Here is a 19,676-nt window from a genome sequence, read left to right as displayed (position 1 = left end):
CGAGACCATCCTGGTTAACACGGTGAAACCCCGTCTCTACTAAAAATACAAAAAATTAGCCAGGCGTGGTGGCGGGCGCCTGTAGTCCCAGCTACTCATGAGGCTGAGGCAGGAGAATAGCGTGAACCCGGGAGGTGGAGCTGGCAGTGAACCGAGATCATGCCACTGCACTCCAGCCTGGGCGACAATGCGAGACTCCGTCTCAAAAAACAAAAAAAACCAACCAAAAAAAAACCATACCCAGAACCTAGCCACTGCCCAGACCTCTACAGCCCTGCTGGGTCCAGACCCCTACTATCTTCCACCTGGATGGGGACAGTGGCCTCCTGACCCAGCTCCCTGCTCCCACCCTGCCCACACACAGCCCAAGGGATCCTCCCAACCCTCGTGTTCCCCTACCTCGCTGTGGGTGAGTGTCAAGAAAATTTCTGACATAAACCCAGAAGGCCCAGCACCGGGCCACTGAGTGCATGGTCTGCAAGGTAAGCACAGTGAAAGTGTTTCAAAAGCTCCTGGCAATGACATCGGCACAACATCTAAACATGGACACAAAAGTACCCGTCTGGATGGACTAGGAATTCAAAGCATGCTCTCAGCCAGATAGAGTTGAGAGGCCCTGCCCCACACCTCCTCCAGGCCCACCTCTGCCACGCTCCACCCCCATGCACCAGCCATGCTCAGTCACTCATCGCCACCTCACTGGCTGCCTTTTCTCAAACACCTTGAGTACACTCCCACTTCAGGGCCTTTGCACAGCTGCCCTTCTGCCTGGAAGGCTCTTTCCAACCTCCACAAGGCTCACCTCCATGCTCATTCAATGCTTGATCCATTCATACTACAAGCCACCCTCCCTTACCTCTCCAAAGACACTCAGCAGGACTTTTTGTCTTGCTGTTTTCCAGAGCACTCGTTACATAACATGCTGAATAATTTAAATTGTGTTTTTCTTTCCCATTACCATGTAAGCTCCATGAGGGTAGAGGGCTCTGTTCTGTGCTCAGTGCCTGGTGCCCCATGGGAACTCAATAAATACAGAGCAAAGGGCAGGTAGGGCAGGCTTCAAAAGGAAAGCCCAGAGCTGCATCTGCAGGCGGATGTCAGCAGGCCTGGGAAGGTCTGGAATGCTTCTGTGGGAACAGGAGGACCCCCAGACTGAGGGCAGGGGACACAGCTGGTGGAAGCAACTGAGGTCTGCAACGTCAAAGGTTCTGGGATGGCAGGGCCTGACATCTAAAGGGGCTTTCTGAGACTCAGGACCCGGGCATCCTTTATAAAGACGGACGGTGGGTGAGACTGGGAGAGGCTGACAGCAGGAAATTTGTCAGAAGGCAAGCACTGAATTGAGGCCATGGAACACGATGGACAATTCGAGACTTCCAAGGTCAGATCTACAGATCTATGTGGGAGGTGAGAGAGAGGGAGGGGCACAGGGAGAATGAGATGAAATATGGCACATGAAAGAAAGCTCTCCTCAAACATCCTCAGATTATTGCCAGTCACACAAGAGGCCTTCCTGGCTGTGGCTGCTCTCACGTGAAGAGGGCTTCCGAGCAGTCTGCCTCCTCTGCCTCTGTGGGGTCTGCGGTCTCAAATGTACCCCTCACAAACACCTCTCCTGAATCACAGCCTGCATCTCACCTGACAGTTTTCTGAATGGCTGGCATCATTCTGACTTTTCCACTGCCGATTTCCAAGAAGGTGTGCTCAAAACAAATCCACTGGTGTGCATAGATTAAGCACTTACCTTATACTCAACGCTTTGTGAAGCATCAAGAAAGAACAGAGAAGAAACATGGCCAAGGTCTTTGCCCCCCACTCCGACAGCCCCCTACCCTCTGACGGGGAGGGAGTGAGATGTGAAGAGGATGCCACACCCAACAGTTAAAGGAAGAAAATGCAACCCATATAACACTTGCTTGCTCAAAACTCATCTGGGGCATGAGAAATCTTCGAAGAAAAAAATACTCATTTTTATCTTCAACTCCTATCAGGGCTCAAGGACAAGAGAAATCCACATGGGGTGGATACCTTAAGCAACTTGTCAGGTTGGAGGAACAGGGGGCAGGTGGTAGGAGCGATATCCAAGCAGAGAGAACTGAATGGCACAGGCAAAGGTGCAGAGGCAGGGCCAGAGACAGCTGTAGCAGGGGGCAACGGCTAGCCTGCAGGCCTGCCAGGCCGTATTTAACACGCCAGGAAAGCCAGTTTACCAGCAGGAGAGCTAGAGGGCCAGGGGAACACAGAATTAGCCACCAAGGCTCAAAACAGACCTTGTCAGTTACCAAATGGGTAGAACACAGGAAAAACAAAAAGGGAACTCCATGGAGGGTTCTGCGGGACCTGCTGAGAACAGCAGCCCCTGACTGTCCGGGTGGGGTGAAATGGGCATGTAACTCCAATGCCTCTGGGTGACCCTTTAACGCATGGTTTTATCATTTACATTCTTTACAGTGCAGAGCTGGCCTTCCTTACATTTTCTAATGTCAGTTTAGAAGAAGCCAAAATCCTGTATAAACTGTTAGGGGAAAACAGGGGCATGAAGGGAAATATCCTAGAGTTAAATATAGTTATCACACAAATACCCAAGTCAAACAAGCTGTAATATTAATGAGGCATGAATGAACAGTAACTGTTTCCAGGGCTGAATAAAGGCTGGCCACCTTATCAGGGAAGTCGCACAAAAGCTCTCTGTCGTGCCCCTTCTTGTAAGAAGAGTAGAAGAGAACAGACACCTTTCTTCTCTGTAGCAGAGACCCCACTTGGGACCAAAGGTAGATTAGACTGAGAGCATTTTCTTGTAGGCAACAGTGAAAATCTGTTTTCAGTTTAACCTGCTACAGTTGTAGGGCTCTGATCAGGATGCATTATTAATTAGTAGAAAGAGAAGCCCCATTTTTAGTTACCCATTGAATTAGGTATCTTCAAACACCATGACCTAGAATTGACAGTACAGCTAACTCTCTGTTTTCCATGGTAACGGGGATTTCAGGAAGAAAAGCAGTTAATTGGGAAGCAAAAAAAAATCCCATTTTATTCAGGGCAAGGCATACATTACTGCATTAAGGATGATGGCTTCCAATGACCATCCAGTGAGGATCTTACATTGGTCTGGCGTTGTGAGGTTTAAATCACACATTTCCGGTCCAACAAGCCAAGGTGTCTGACCCACCACCATGGGTGGGCCAGACAGGTAGCAGAACCCCCTCCAGTTTGTCAGGGAATGGGAGCATGGGGAGAGCATGGGCCATCACCCCATGCCTTACCCAAAGAACAGCTCCCCGCTAAACCTTTGACAGAACTTCCAGCAAGTGACATGTGATCCTGGGAAGGGAGCACAACCAGGCCACAAGCTCCCAGGAGAGGGGAAGAAAGGGCTCCTGGGCCTGCTGGAGGCCAAATTGCCAGGCCCAGAGGAGACAGGGAGAGAGTTGGCTGTACTGGCATGGCAAGCACACCCCCAGCAAGCTGCCCAGCATTTCTAGTAAGGAAAAAAGCAAACCGCCGTCCCACCTCGGGCTGCGCGGTCACAAGTGAGGCAGGGCTGGGACCAGTCACCATTTGGGCGGGAGGCTAGCCCCAGGTGCGGCAGGAAGGGGTGGCGCTGGCTCAGTGGCTGCAGCTCCTCACTCTGACCCAGCGGGGCCCCTGTGCGGTGCTGGGGGCACAGCGAGGCCTCAGGCGCTGTGGGGCAGGGACACACACACACACACACAGAGAGAGACACGCCATTAGAGGGTGCGCAGCAGCCCCTGCAGGAGGTGCAGGCCAAGGTTGCTCGGGGTCAACCCCGCAGCCCACTGCGGTGGAAGCTGTGAAAAGCCCGCTGACCACATTCTGACCCTGAACATGCAGCTCAAGCGTAAGGTCTGAGGGAACCAAAAACGTCAGAGCTGGAACTGTGGCAGTATCATTTAGCCCAGCAGGACCTATGGCTACAGGCCCTGGACTCAGTATGAGGAGGAGGGGTGGATCAAACCAGGTTCCTACACCCCCACTGTCCCACCCCTGCATCTGCAATGTTCCACAAATTGTTCATGGAACATGAAGCTGTTTCAGCTCCTTGCTTAGCATCCTCTGGATTCTTGAGAATAATGACTGTGAAAAACACATAAAAAGAATGGCAGCTCCCCTTGGCCTGCATCAAAGCCACAGTCACAGCCATAGGAACAGAGGAAGTCAAGACAGTTTGGGACCAATTCAAGCCACAGGGAGCCTCTCTGGGGGTTTGTGAGAGGGTCCTTGAGAGAAATAAAACAATTTCACTTCTTAAAAGACAATCTTCATTTTTTTGGTGCAACTTAACCCTACGTTGAGGCTTCTGGAGATTAAGGTTAAATTGTTTTCAAGAGGTTTAACCAAGGTCACAACTTTTGCTTAAGCAAAGCAGTTCAAACTAAGAAGGAAAAATGACAACTACATATGGGACACGAATATGTTAACCTGCTCCGAGCTCGGTAATAATTCAGAATTCCTAGAAGCAGGAAATCTGACTTTAATATGCAAATCTCTCATTTAACACATTTCTCAAAATGCTAGTGGTGGCAGTACAATGTCAAATCGAAACCTGCAAAAGCAGGAAATGTTAGTAAATGGTCTGGTAACAGAACACTGACTAAGCAAGGGTTGACTGAGGTCTGTCAAACTACAAACAACTTCCTCTAAAAAAAAGTTTTCTGCTATGCTGACATAGCGTTACTAGGGATCTGCACTTTTGTTTCAGCAGCCAGAAGATATAATTTCTACAACCCCCACCTCCATCCTCACCCTGTCCCCCAAAGGCCACTAGGGCCACCTGTCTCTTTGAGTGTGGGGTCCACACTGTGGCTGGCACAGCACTGTGAAAATGGAGAAACACTTGCTGGGGGACCACTTCCAATGAACCACCAGGACGCCAATGTGGCTCACAGAGACCAGCTTCCATCAGGCCCTGAACTCCACTCTGTTCCCTGAAACCTCTCCTGACCATAGGACAAAGACCCGTATTAATCCAACATGCAAAACTAGAACTAGACCAGCCCCACTCAATGCAGACCCAGCCATGCAACCAAATCACCAGGAACTCTCATTTGCATGTTTGGAAGGGAGGACTTGTTCACACTAGCAACCTGTACAAGTTTTTTGCTGAAGTAGAATAATACTGAGCCATTCAAGAAACCTGCAGCTCAGTCGGTAGAAAAACATTTAATATGAGATTAAAGAAACAAGATTATCAAGAAAGAGCATTTGTTTCCTCCTGGCTACCAGAGTCAACTCCCCATTGTATGTGCAGCAGGACAACCCTCTTTGCTGCCAGACCCATTCTGACAAGGAAGCAGAAAAGACCTGCCTCTGCCCACCTTCTGCCCAGATGTACAGAATGAGACCCACAGAGCAGCAAAGGGTGTTAGAGACCCCTGAACCAGAGCAGCCAAGGGACTAAAATAAAAGTCCCTTTATAACCAAAACTCAATCCAGACCAAGAACAATTTGCCTGGGCCACCAAAAGCTGGGTACTCAGGACAGGTTCAAGCTCTGCAGTGGTCATCACTCCCTAAGCCCAGGGACACCCACCCCACCTGTCACCCATTGCTGCTGCTCTGGCAAAGGGTGAGAAGCACTTCCATTACTCACAGCCATGGTAGGAGGCCGGGGAACCCCCAGCCTTGCCATACTCCTGCTCCGAGTGGCTGGTGGAGAGGTTGGGCTGGCTGGAGCCTCGCCCAAAGGTGATCTGGTTGCTGCCCATGCCAGTGGCAACCTGGGCCATGCGCTCTTTGGTTTTGAGAGCCTGGGCCCTCTCAGCCTTCAGCCGTTCCTCATCCTTGAGGAGGGCCACCAGTTGCTTTGACTTCTCACGCACATTGATGCCCTGGTCCTTGCCATCTCGGTCAATGTACTGGAAGTCCTTCAGGGTCTGGATGGCGAAGATGTTCTCACGGCACTGCTGGGCCACACGTTCGGAGCCTGTCTTGATGAGGTAGTCCAGCAGGGTCAGCGCCTTGTACACATGCCGCCAGTTCTTGCCATGGTCATTGAGCCGCTTCCACACCATGCTCATGATCTCCGAGAAGGCCACCACATTGTAGGTCAGGTCGGCGATCTCGGTCATCAGAGAACTGGATGGGCCCCACGGGTCATTGGAGGTGGCTTCCCGGACTTTGATTTCTGCCTCCGAGTAATTGTTCACAATGTTTTTCATCTGCCGTCTGATAGACGAAGTCGTCATTTTTATTTTCTTTGTTACAAGTTTAAAGCCCTTCAAAGAGAGAAACTTTCCTGTCCTTGGTAAGTGCGCACCCTATGAAGGTTCAGTTTCCGTAATCAAGCTGCAGTAAGATCCCTGAATGGTCATTTCCTCCTTTGGAGCGTCAGATTCGAAAAGCTGGAAGCCATGACCTAGAGAAAGAGAAAACCCACTCCACTGCGACGTAAGCCCCCTGTGAGGGTGGGAGACTGGTCCAGCAGCAGGTACTGGGTAAAACTGGGGAGCTGAGTGGACATACCCAGCCTCCTCAGGATGAACCCAAGATAAAATCAATATTACCAGTTAACAATGAATAAAATTTACACTCAAGTTTAAGCCTTTAGGAGAAAGGAAGTAAACATCATGACTATTGCTCTATTTTCAAAACACTTCCACTGGAATGGCTATTTTATGGGTTGTCTTTTCCCTGCCTGGCAAAAGTCAGTTGGGGAAGAATCGGAAATGCTGGGGGAAGCTGATCTTGGCAGATTTAAAATTATGTGTGAGACCAGATATGGTGGCTCACACCTGTAATCCCAGCACTTTGCGAAACTGAAATGGGAGGATTACTTGAGGCTAGCCTGGTCAAAACAGCAATACCCCCATCTCTATTTTTTTTTAAGTTTATTTAAATTAAAAAAAAAAAAATACACATTATGACAAGAAAGAGACTAATTTCAGGTCTATCTTAACTCAAAAATGCCTGTCAATACCTTCAAAACTGCTTTGGTCCATTGTGCTTCCAAATGTCCAGAAAATTCTCCTTGACAATCACTTTTCGCCTGACCTTCCCTGCTCAAGAATTTATAAAGATTCCTAACAGCTCTTCTAGAAAAAGGATAAAGACCTCCACTTGGCTTTCAGAAGCCTCCAGCATCTGGCCCAAGCTAATACAGCCTGAAAACTAATCTGGTTATAGCCCAGCCCCTCATTCACAAAGAAAACTGAGACCCCTGGCTAGCCTTTAACTCGCTCCAACCAAACACATCATCTATCCCCTCTCTTTCTCCAGATAACACTCACTTACCAGGCTACAGTGAGGTCCACGTCTGTGACATGAGGCTCCTGTTCACAAGTTTGGTAACCTTCATCTGCCTCATCACCAGCGAGCACCCAGCACTTAGCACTGTGCCCGACACAGAAACGAACACTGTTAAATAAATAAATGTTACAGGTTAAAAACAGAGTCCCTGCCCTCAAGAAGGCCACAGTCTGGCAGGGGATGAAAGTTCCTTACCTATAAAATGGGAAAACTGAGTCCCTAGAAGTCTCCAGGGATTGCCCCAGGTAGATTAGGACAGCTGGGGCCCAGATAGGAAGCAAGGCGTTCCACCCACCATCCTGACCCCGCAAACCCTCAGGGGAAGGATTATTTTTCCCACTATACAAGTGAGGAACCTGAGGCCTGGAATCACACGGTCAGCTGACTAAGGTCACTCCAGGCCCAGAACCTGCACCTCCCTTTCCTCCTGTGGTGGTCTTTACTCTCAAGATGTTTCTGCCACAGAAACAACAGGTAGCTCCTACCTTCCTCATCTAAAGCCTCAGATGGGTAAGGGGCACATAAAAAAAAAAACAAAAAAACAAGTAAACAAAAGGTGGCAGAAGCAAGGAAAAGCCACAGGAAATGCAATGACTACTCATCACAATCACACAAAAAGGAGGGTTTGCTATTGTGAAATATGTACTTGGTCTTCATCCCTGTCACTTGGCAGGGATTCCAAACCTAAAATCCTCAGAATCTCCACAGTGATGTCTTTTTGCATGTGAATGATTGACTGAGGGCTGGCAGTCCCTAGGCAACTTCAGGATGGGGCTGGTCACCAGAAAGACCAAGGCAAGATCAGTCCCGGGAAGGGGAGAGGGACTGAAGATTATCACCAATGGCCAATCATTTAGTCAATCATGTCTCCATAATGAAGCCTCCATAAAAAGACATAAGGACAGGCTCAGGAAGCTTCTGGATGGCTGAACACATGAAGGTTCCTAAAGGGTGACACCGAGGTATGGCATGGAAGCTCTGCATCCTTCTCCTCCACCTGGCCTATGCATCTCTTCATCTGTATCCTTTCTAATATCCTTTATAATAAATAGGTAAATACAAGTCTATTTCCCTGAGTTATGTGAGCCACTCTACCGAATTAACTGAACCCAAAGAAGGGGTCTCAACTTGAAGCTGGTTGGTCAGAAGTTCCAGAGGCCTGGACTTGCACTGCTGGGAAGGAGGGAGTGGTCTTGTGGGACCCGAAGCTACCTCCAAGTAAATATCAGAGTAGAACTGAAGGATACCTAGCTGGTGTCCTGCAAAACTGACTGCTTGCTTGTTACGTGGGGAGAAAGTTACAGAAGTCTTCTGTACTGATTGCTGTTTAGTGTTAAATGAGAAAATAGGAAAAAGTACTTTGTATGATCTTCCACACACAATAAGGGGGCAGGTCGTAAAATTTCACACTGGTAATAACCCATACATCTGCTCTGGCCAAGGAGACCTTCTCTCCACCCTCAAATATGTCAAGGAATCTGACTCTATCTGAAGTCACAGAACAGGGCTTCAGCTAAAACCAGGCATATTCTGCAAAGGCTGTGAAAGGACCAGGGATAAAAACTTTTTCACGGTGGCCTGCACATTTGACGTAATTAGGTTTTTCATTCATGATGCAACATTTGCTGCTGGCAAAGATACAACGGGCCTCACAAAGAAAAAAACAAAAGGGCCGGGCGCGGTGGCTCAAGCCTGTAATCCCAGCACTTTGGGAGGCCGAGACGGGCGGATCACGAGGTCAGGAGATCGAGACCATCCTGGCTAACCCGGTGAAACCCCGTCTCTACTAAAAAATACAAAAAACTAGCCGGGCGAGGTGGCGGGCGCCTGTAGTCCCAGCTACTCGGGAGGCTGAGGCAGGAGAATGGCGTAAACTCGGGAGGCGGAGCTTGCAGTGAGCTGAGATCCGGCCACTGCACTCCAGCCTGGGAGACAGAGCGAGACTCCGTCTCAAAAAAAAAAAAAAGAAAAAAACAAAAGAACATTTTAATTTTTAATGAATATTTCCCAGCTTAAAGGGCAAATATGTGTCAAAATCAGTAGTAGTAGTAATGATCAGAGGTACTTAATATTCAGGAGCCTTACAATGTGCCAGGGACCACCAGGCCCTTCTATTTGTTGTTCCATTTGATGTAGAGCAGGTATGACTCTTCAGCTTCTCAGAGAAGTGGGCAGAGCTAGGATTCACCACTGACGAAGACTTTGGCTGGGCATGGTGGCTCACACCTGTAATCCTAGCACTTTGGGAGGCCCAGGCAGGCAGACTGCCTGAGCTCAGGAGTTCAAGACCAGCCTGGGCAATGTGGCGATACCCTGTGGTGATACACATCTGTAATCCCAGCTCACTCAGGAGGCTGAGGCACAAGAACTGCTTGAGCCTGAGAGGCGGAGGTTGTAGTGAGCCAAGAGCATACCGCTGCACTCCAGCCTGGGCAACAGAGTGAGACCCCGTCTCAAAAAAAAAAAAAGAAAAAGAAAAAGAAAGAAAAAAAAGAGGACTTCGGCCACATCCTTCCCAGTAAAATGGTATCAAATGGTTGAGAATGTCCTAAGGAAAAAAAAAAAGAACACTTTCCTAAGTGAGAAACAATGCCCTGGGCTCTGCTGCCCTCCCCTATCTGGTGACTTTGTAGGTGGAAGCGGAAGACCTCCAGCTGGGCCCAGTTCCCAGGGATGCTGTGAGGCCCAGTCAGGGCTCCCAATGAGCCTCCTAGACCTTTGGCAGCAAAGAAAAGGCAGTGATTCCTGTGAGCAAGGGCCGAAGTGTCGCTGCCCTCCCAGACACAAGCTGGGAAAGGAACTCCAAACGGGCTGTTGACCAAGGCAGGGGTTTTCTCTAACAGACTAACTTGCAAGGACATCTGTTGATGGTCTCTGAAATACTTAAACTTCAAGACAAATGAAAAAGCTAATAAAATAATAAAATACTAGTTATAGTCAAAAAAACAAAATAAGGCCTATATAATTTGTGTGGCTGCCTGTTATTTTCTTAAAGCTGATAGACAGGAACAGCTTTCAGCACAGGCGGATGGTGAGAAGTGAGAGGTATGGAGCTAAGAAATCCTCACTAGGGCCTGGCGCGGCGGCTCACGCCTGTAATCCCAGCACTTTGGGAAGCCGATGCAGGAGGATCACTTGAGGCCAGGAGTTCAGCAACAGCCTGGCCAACATGGCAAAATCCTGTTTTTACTAAAAATACAAAAATTAGCCAGGTGTGGTGGTGCACACCTGGAATCCCAGCTACTTGGGTGGCTGAGGCATGAGAATCACTTGAACCCAGGAGGCAGAGGTTGTAGTGAGCTGAGATGGCGCTACTGCGCTCCAGCCTGGGTGACAGAGCAAGACTCTGCCTCAAAAGAGAAAAACAAAAAGAAATCTTCATGATATGGTTTGGCTGAGTCCTCACCCAAATCTCAACTTGAATTGTGTCTCCCAGAATTCCCATGTGTTGTGGAAGGGACCCAGGGGAAGTAACTGAATTATGGGGACCAGTCTTCTCCATGCTATTCCTGTGATAGCAAATAAGTCTCACAAGATCTGATGGGTTTATCAGGGGTTTCCACTTTTGCTTCTTCCTCATTTTTCTCTTGCTGCTGCCAGGTAAGAAGTGCCTTTCACCTCCTGCCATGATTCTGAGGCCTCCTCAACCATGTGGAACTATAAGTCCAATTAAACCTCCTTTTCTTCCCAGTCTCGGGTATGTCTTTATTAGCAGTGTGAAAACAGACTAATACACCTCACAAGGGCCAGGTGTGGTGGCTCATGTCTGTAATCCCAGCACTTTGGGAAGCCGAAGCAGGCAGATCGCTTGAGCTCAGGAGTTCAAGACCAACCTGGGCAACATGGCGAGATCCCGTCTCTAAAAAATATAAATAAATAAACAAACAAATAAATAATTCTCACTAGGAGAAAAGTCACTGGAGGCTTTTTTTTTTTTTTTTTGAGATAGTCTTGCTCTGTCGCCCAGGCTGGAGTGCAGAGGCGCAATCTCGACTCGACTCACTGCAAGCTCCGCCTCTCTGGTCCACACCATTCTCCTGTCTCAGCCTGTAGCTGGGACTACAGGCGCCCACCACCATACCCAGCTGATTTTTTGTATTTTTAGTTGAGACGGGGTTTTACCATGTTAGCCAGGATGGTCTCAATCTCCTGACCTCGTGACCTGCCCGCCTCAGCCTCCCAGAGTGCTGGGATTACAGGCGTGAGCCACCGTGCCCAGCCGAGGCTTTTCATTTTCCAGGCCAACTGGGCTACGTACCTCACCTAAGCAAGACTTTGGAGGCCGAAACTAATGATTCCAACCATAAGACAGTCCATGATGCGTGGGCCATGAGGCAGGACTCTAGCAGTGCCAGTGGGCACAAAGCTCTAGCTATTCCACCTGAACATCTGGACTTCCATTACTTTGCCACACTTGGCCTTGGATACCTCAGGTCCCCATTTTTCACTGTTTCCCCTCAACCACAGGATTGGCTGTAAACATTTAAACATCTCCCAGCAAACATCTGCCATGAGTCCATCCCAGGAGCAAGCTCCAAGCTCCAAACATCATATACCACCCTCCACAGCACAACCTGTTATTTATGTCAGTTTCTTTTTTTTTTTTTTTTTTTTTTTTTTGAGACAGAGTTTCGCCCTGTTGCCCAGGCTGGAGTGCAGTGGCGCAATCTCGGCTCACTGCAACCTCTGCCTCTCAGGTTCATGTAATCCTGGTGCCCCAGCCACCCAAGTAGCTGGGATTATAGGTGCCTGCCACCACACCCAGCTAAGTTTTGTGTTTTTAGTAGAGACAGGGTTTCACCATGTTGGTCAGGCTGGCCTTGAACTCCTGACCTCAAGTGATCCACCTGTCTCGGCCTCCCAAAGTGCTGAGATGACAGGCGTGAGCCAACCGCGCCTGGCCACGTTCTATTATTTCTAGAATCTGAGTTTTGATTTGTTCTCACTCTTTTTCGCACAGTTTGCACGCTCCACTTTCCAAACTTTCCTTCTCAATTTTCCAATTTTCTTGCTTCCAGCTTGTTGAGACTGAACTAATGCACATGCAAATGCAACTAAAACAGGATCATTTGTTACCTTCTGGGATCCTCACTCAAACCTGAGGAAGTGTGTGATTAGCTCACAATCACTTCTTAAGAACCTCCAGGCCAGATATGGATGTTAGAGGTGGAGGTGGGAGGGTTGTCAAAACAAGGAAAAACAACATTAAACTCTGTTAAAAGTTTAGACTCAATACAGCAAAAAACAAAACAAAACAAAACAAAAACTTATTCTCATAAATTACATACTGACAATTGAAAGGATCCTCAGTAACTAGATATGCCTTTAGAAATCCAGTTCTATCATCATATCAGGTATTAACTAGAACTATTTGATGCTAACTGATAAATGAAGTACATGAACTTATACAATTCTGTCAAAACTTTAAATATTTTTGAATGAAGACAGCAAGATGTAAAGTGGGATTCATTATTCAAGGCAAACAAACCTTTCTGTGCCTTCCAAGAGAGCTGTCACAGGGATAGGGCCAGGTGGAGTGGCTCACGCCTATAATCCCAGCACTTTGGGAGGCCAAGGCAGGAGGATCCCTTGAGCCCAGGAGTTCAAGACCAGCCTGGACAACATGGTGAGACCTCATCTCTACAAAAATTAAAAAAAAGGCCGGGCACAGTGGCTCAAGCCTGTAATCCCAGCACTTTGGGAGGCCGAGACGGGCGGATCACGAGGTCAGGAAATCGAGACCATCCTGGCTAATACGGTGAAACCCCGTCTCTACTAAAAAATACAAAAAACTAGCCGGGCGAGGTGGCGGGCGCCTGTAGTCCCAGCTACTCGGGAGGCTGAGGCAGGAGAATGGTGTAAACCCGGGAGGCGGAGCTTGCTGTGAGCTGAGATCCGGCCACTGCACTCCAGCCTGGGCGACAGAGCAAGACTCCGTCTCAAAAAAAAAAAAAAAAAAAAAAAAAAAAAAAATTAAAAAAAAAAATTTTTTTTTAATTAGCTGGGCATGGTGGCGCACGTCTGCAGTCCCAGCTACTCAGGAGACTGAGATGGGAGAATTGCTTAAGCCCAGGAGACGGAGGCTACAGTGGACCATGATAATGCCACTGCACTCCAGCCTGGGTGACAGAGCAACTTTGTCTCAAAACAAACAAAAAAACAGGCTGAGCAGGCCCACAGAATAGGCCACTTTATTCGTGGGATGAGATGACCAGGCAGACGCTCCTGGTCACCACCACACCAGCCACACCTTCCTCACTCCAGCCCTAGCCCTAAAAACTTGTTTTGAAATTATATTAATTAATAATTCATTTTACTAAGAAATAAGGGTGCGGATGCACGTTAGATAACAATTGTTAACCACACAGAGTCAATAAAATTCCAACAAACAGCCAAGAAACTAGGCCGGGCGCAGTGGCTCACGCCTGTAATCCCAGCACTTTGGGAGGCTGAGGTGGGTGGATCACAAGGTCAGGAGATCGAGACCACGGTGAAACCCTGTCTCTACTAATAATACAAAAAATTAGCCGGGCGCTGTGGCGGCCGCCTGTAGTCCCAGCTACTCAGGAAGCTGATGCAGGAGAATGGCGTGAAACCGGGAGGCGGAGCTTGCAGTGAGCCGAGATCACGCCACTGCACTACAGCCTGGGCGACAGAGCGAGACTCCGTCTCAAAAAAAAAAAAAAAACAGCCAAGAAACTAAATGCTTGAGGTGGCTTGGGGAAGTAGCACCGTGAGCAATGCAGAAATTGTCAGGCCTTCTGAAATGCCCTGGGAGCTTCAGAGCCTCCACATTAAAAGCCGTATCTACTCAATATGAAAGGGAATACTCATTTTTCTACAGTTAGTCCCCAGAACTAGGTAAAGTTCTTTAAACCAAATATTTTATTTCCATTCTGAAAACTGAATCGTTGATTTTGCCTATGCAACAACCATAATCCTCCTCTTCTTGGAAAGAGTACTTCAGTCATCCTTGCGGAACTGGCCAGGAGTAGGCCCAGGACTGAGATCAAGCCAATTAAAGCCCCACAGTTTCCCCCACCCAGTAGCTAGATCAGTGATATGTTAAGAATCTAGACTGGACCACTTGTAGACCCCTCAGGATGGTTCCTAATACTTCTGGGAAACCAGCAGGGTTGCTAAGCTGCTGGAACACACCCCAGGGGCAGAGTCAGAGTTTACCTATGATTGAAGTAGCCATAGAAGAAAGCAAGAAGCCAGGACAGGAGAAGGCACAAGACATAACAGCATGTGGTCTGCACCTCTAGGTCCACCTGTGCATGAAGCCATTTATCCCCTGGAATTCTCATGCTGTAACCTAAAGCAATGTGTGCTTTTGACACCTCCAACTGCAAACCCTGTGCACGAAGCACCTGAGAGAACCAGAGGTAGAAAGGCAGCAACAGCCAAACAACAAAAGGACAGAGAATAGGCCCTTCCCTGAACCTCCAATAGGGCCTCAAGTAGGAGTGCAAAGACATCAGCCAGGCTCTCCCCAGCCACAGGTGACCCACAGCCCCAGACCAACCAAGGAAGAACCGCATCCTTCCCAGGAGGGCTCGGCACTCCCTGTGAATGAGGCACCCCCAACCAACGTCTGGGATCATCTGCTCTTTTTTGAGAGTGACTCATGATAGGAATGATAAAATAACAGCTGGATCATCATACATGCAGGGGACAAGCTGGGGGAAAAATTTCTGGCATAGTTGAAAACACAGAATTCAAATCAGAGTAGAGACTGGAAAGAAACTAAACAAAACAGCAAACAGAACAAAACTGGAAAAAAAAAAATTCCAAGGCTAGGGTTATGCCCCAGGAGGTAAGAAGTATTCCATAAAAATGTGCTCCAACGGCTTGAGGAGCTGGGTGGGGAAATTCTTTGCAAATCTAGAGTTCCCTATCATGAGAGACAGAGGCTTTTCGCAGTTTCAAACAGCACAGGTGGGTCTGTGGTGAAGGCACACATCTCTGTACCCCGTGCCTCTGTGCCACCAAGGTGTGGCTGATCGTGTGCTGACAGAAAGATGCTCACCTTTCAGTTGGGGTCTATATCAAGTCCCTAAGGAAACTATGGGGAGTGGCTTTTCACCAGCCATCACTGAAGATCAAGCTCGGCTGTCAGGGAGCTGTCTCTCCACTGCCCTCCCCAAACCTAACGATCACAGGTCAATCAACATTGTGAAAACCCAGTCCCAGGCCAGGCGCGGTGGCTCACGCCTGTAATCCCAGCACTTTGGGAGGCCGAGGCGGGCGGATCACGAGGTCAGGAGATCGAGACCATCTTGGCTAACACGGTGAAACCCCGTCTCTACTAAAAACACAAAAAAATTAGCCAGGCGTGGTGGCGGGCGCCTGTAGTCCCAGCTACTCGGGAGACTGAGGCAGGAGAATGGCGTGAACCCAGGAGGAGGAGCTTGCAGTGAGCCGAGATCACGCCACTGAACTCCAGCCTGGGCGGGCAGAGCGAGACTCCATCTCAAAAAAAAAAAAAAGAAAAGAAAAAAGAAAACCCAGTCCCAATCAATAAATATGGGTGAATTAATTGACCTGAACATCTTCACTTCAGATGGCAGCTCCACCTATGTATGTCTGGCAGCCTCCTATGTTTCTACATGTACTTTATTTTTTTAAAAGCAGATGACAGAGAATGCTTGGGAAAGGGGTACACCCCACCTTTCCCACAGTGTTCCATCAGTGTGGTCCATCAACCAGATATATCAGAACTTCCTGGGAGTCTGTTCAAAAACCCAGTCATTCTGGGGGCAGAGCTGAGGAGCTGCCACTCTCTTAACAAGCCCCCATGGTGATTTCTAGGCATGCTGAAGTCAGTGTCATGGTGTCCACTGCAGGACACTTGAACGTGTGCAATACTCCACAATCCTCAATTCACTGGCTTTATCTTTCCTGAGGTACAGTCCATGAGTGAGGATACATCTCCATCTTCCTACCGGACAAAAGGGTACAACGATCATTACAAGGAGGCCCAGTTGGGGTAGCTGAGACCACAGATCACTTAACCAAACCACACGGGCTCTCCGGAAGACAACAGGCCAGTTAGGACAATATGGACAGTGCCACATTCTTTTCAACAGTCATCATTTCAGCCAAAAGAGAAAAGACTATTATAACTCCGTTTCAGCCATGCTAACAATAACTTAAAGTCTAATAACTGTTGCTCATCCCGTAGAAAAATGAAAAGAAAAAAATCCTTTATTTCCCTCATACCAGAAAAACAGTAAGACATCATCTTCATCATCTTCACTAACTGAAGGTGGCTTCCTGTTGGTTAGAGAAATCAAATTTTATATCAGCTGGGCAGGGTGCTACACTCTTGTAGACCCAGCTACTCAGAAGGCTGAGGCAGGAGGATCACTTGAGCCCAGGAGTTCAAATCTAGCCTAGGCAACCTAGCAAGACCCTGTCTATAAAATGAAGTTTTTTTTTTTAATAAAAAATTTATCAGTCTCCAAAAAGTGGGCTAAAAAAACCTTTATACTCATATACTTAAAGAATTTTGAAGAAAAACAAACATTTCAGACTTGACTTCTAGATGGTAGACCAGGAAAAGGTAAACTGCCCATGTGCTTACTTGTCTCCCCTGGCACTTTCTTCTAAGGAAGAAAGATCCCTGCAGGTGTCAGTTAACCTGCTGCCAGGAGGGAGCCAGGAAGGGCTGACTGCATAGGAAGAACCAACCCCTAAGCTGGTCCACGCCACCCTCCCGGGGAGTAGGAGGTCCCCCCCTCAGGAAGTCACCTAGGCAGCTTCTCCCAGGATCTGACAGTCACTGAAACAGATACAGCAGAGCTCAAATTAAATGTCACTTGGCCTCCTAGAACTTGATATGTACTTAATTTTCTTTTTTTTTTTTTTTTTGTTGAGACAGAGTCTCGCTTTGTCGCCCAGACTGGAGTGCAGTGGCCGGATCTCAGCTCACTGCAAGCTCCGCCTCCCGGGTTCACGCCATTCTCCTGCCTCAGCCTCCCGAGTAGCTGGGACTACAGACGTCCGCCACCTCGCCCGGCTAGGTTTTTGTATTTTTTAGTAGAGACGGGGTTTCACCGTGTTAGCCAGGATGGTCTGGATCTCCTGACCTTGTGATCCGCCCGTCTCGGCCTCCCAAAGTGCTGGGATTACAGGCTTGAGCCACCGCGCCCAGCCCTGTACTTAATTTTCTAAAAGCAGAAGTCAAGTATCAAAACATACACAAGGGATTTAATTTGTTATCAACATGCCCCTACTATTTAGTCTCTGGGAGGAGCAGCTTGTGAGTGCAGACTGCACAGGCAGGTGGGGAAATGCAGTCTTTCTAAAGACTGAGTGAAGAAAAGATGGGGTCTGGAGACCTGGTTTTGGCTGTTCCTGCCAATACAGGAAAACAGGGGTATGGCAAGGAGCTGCACCTCCCCCTCAGTGTACAGGATCAAACACTGTGACTGCACAAAGGGCAGGCAGCAACACTTCATAAAGGCATATGAGAATTCTTGAATGCTCCCCTACCTCTCCTATTCCTCAAAGCAGTCTTACAAATGACCAAATTATGAACAGCATTCTTTTAAAAATCATGCCAAAATGCAAATAACGTGATGTGGCAGAGAGAGGAGATGGGAATCCAGGGACCAGGGTCAATGCTGTGACCGCTCTGTGGCACCAAGAAGCCAGTACCCAGGGTCCTTGCTTCTAAAACCAGATGCTTACTCCAAACCCTTCAGTCCCAAAGGCCCCCATTCTGACCAGTGATTCAATTCCTTGCCATCTCCATGGTGTTATGAGAAACCCAAGCTTCCGATCAGCCCAGCCACAGGTCACCAACTGAGGGAGTGAATCCCAGCCACAGCCAAGCAGCAGATGTTTTTGTTAGCCTGTGGGGCTTCATGGTGGGCAAAAAAGTAGCACTTCCCTTCAGGCTTTGGAAATGTGAAAAGCAGCCTTCAGAACCCTTCCCTCCTCTGAGGATGGCCGCTGTGATCCTTAGGCAGAGATTCCCCGTTTCTAACACACTGTGGCTCTGCTAGAGAAAACACTGGCTGATGGGAGACGACGAAGTCAACCGGAGACTGGACACAGCAAACGGGAGCCTTTAATGGCTACTCACCCCCACCGCACAGGACAGGCCGAGCTATGAATTACCATTTGATCAGTATAATTTTCCAGCTTGAGACATCTGAAAAACATGCAGAGCTGCATGGGAAAATCTACATTCCCATGATCTCGTGCTTAATTTAGACCTGGCTGGTGGATGTGGTGGTGCTAACTGCTAGGCTGTAGCCATCTCGCGAGGAGCCTGCAAGAGTGTGGAAGGAGGGGCAGTGGATCCCCTCAGGCAGGGCCTGCTGACTTCTGGTTTCAGGCACAGTAGTGACATAACGTATTTTCTCAAAGAGAGCTCCAGAGGCTGGCCAAAGAACAAGTATTTTTACACTGTGCATGTACAAGTGCAAGACCACAGCTGCAAGAAAAACAAGTGGTTTGCTCACCTCTGCCCTCCCATCTGTGCCTCCAGGAGGTCACATCTGACTTCCCACAGCAGCTTGGGAGGAACAAGGCAGATGTCGGAGGTAGTTACTTGCAGAGACTGGTAGCAGTGATGGTTGATGTCCGCTGAGCCTCATCTGAGCAGTACTGTGGGATGGGTGGTGAGCCAGGGTCTTAAGAGACCACAAGAGCAGGCTCACCTCAGCTGAAGCTCAAAGGATGAGCCCCTGCATCCCAGAGGTGGGCCCTGAGGGGTTAACTCTTTATGTGTCACTCACATGCTGCACTCTCGTTTCCAATCACTTTCCCTATGACCGGAACCGGCTCCTGCCTTGCACTCTACCCACCTGCCATTTCCCCCACCTAGCATCCTTCCTCTATCTGTCACTAGACTGGCTCCTTGTCACTCAGATCGCATGGCCTCCTCAGAACCCATCAGGCACTCTCTATCAATGTCACCAGCTGTCTTCTGGAACAGGGCTCCTCCTCTATCTGACATTTCTTACATGCCTGTTTTATCTGTTTCTCTCCTGCCCCCACACCACCCCTCTGAGAGCAGGGCCCAGCCTGCCTCTTTGCCACTGTCTAGAACAGTGCCTGGCACACACTGAACCCTCAACAAACACCTTCCATGTGACACACAAGCAAAAAATAAGAACACTGTTAAAGATATCCATTATCTCGCCACTCAGAGACTGCCAGAGTTCACACCTTGAGGCTGTTCTCCCAGTTCCTGTTTCCCTTTTGGTCTCCATCTCTTGAGTTAAAGGGCAGCTGCTGTATTGTCTGCCTAACAATAAACTGCCTGGGAACAGGAACAGCCCTACCAGTGCTTAACACATGCTCCACATGAACCAGCACCTGCCAAAGCCCAGGCACCACAGGGCCTGAGAATCCACTGGATGCCTCTTACAGCTGGACTCAGGAGCAACACCA

The 19,676-nt window shown here is 48.6% G+C and overlaps 1 protein-coding gene across 21 annotated transcripts in view; it reads right to left on the bottom strand.

Annotated features, from left to right (window-relative positions):
- The window catches only part of EPN2 (epsin 2), a 103,387-nt gene that overhangs the window by 48,683 nt on the left and 35,028 nt on the right, over positions 1 to 19,676 (bottom strand). For 5 of the 21 annotated variants that reach the window (XM_005583092.4, XM_015437754.4, XM_015437753.4 and 2 more), the window contains exons 2-4: positions 7,251 to 7,373; positions 5,611 to 6,375; positions 3,511 to 3,681 (exon numbers count right to left, since the gene is read on the bottom strand). The exons of 4 other annotated variants lie outside the window; for them this stretch is intronic. In XM_005583092.4, the coding sequence (XP_005583149.2) occupies positions 3,511 to 3,681; positions 5,611 to 6,205 (766 nt within the window). In that variant the 5' untranslated portion in view covers positions 6,206 to 6,375; positions 7,251 to 7,373. Of the gene's footprint in view, positions 1 to 3,510; positions 3,682 to 5,610; positions 6,376 to 7,250; positions 7,374 to 9,350; positions 9,814 to 19,676 lie in introns of all 21 variants that reach the window. 12 more of the 21 variants (XM_005583094.4, XM_074018753.1, XM_074018751.1 and 9 more) reach the window with 4 other exon arrangements.

Source organism: Macaca fascicularis, chromosome 16, assembly GCF_037993035.2.
Source record: "Macaca fascicularis isolate 582-1 chromosome 16, T2T-MFA8v1.1".
Lineage (NCBI taxonomy): Eukaryota > Metazoa > Chordata > Mammalia > Primates > Cercopithecidae > Macaca > Macaca fascicularis.
The sequence above is the reverse complement of the archived record's forward strand: the minus strand, read 5'-3'. Positions and strand labels throughout refer to the sequence as shown.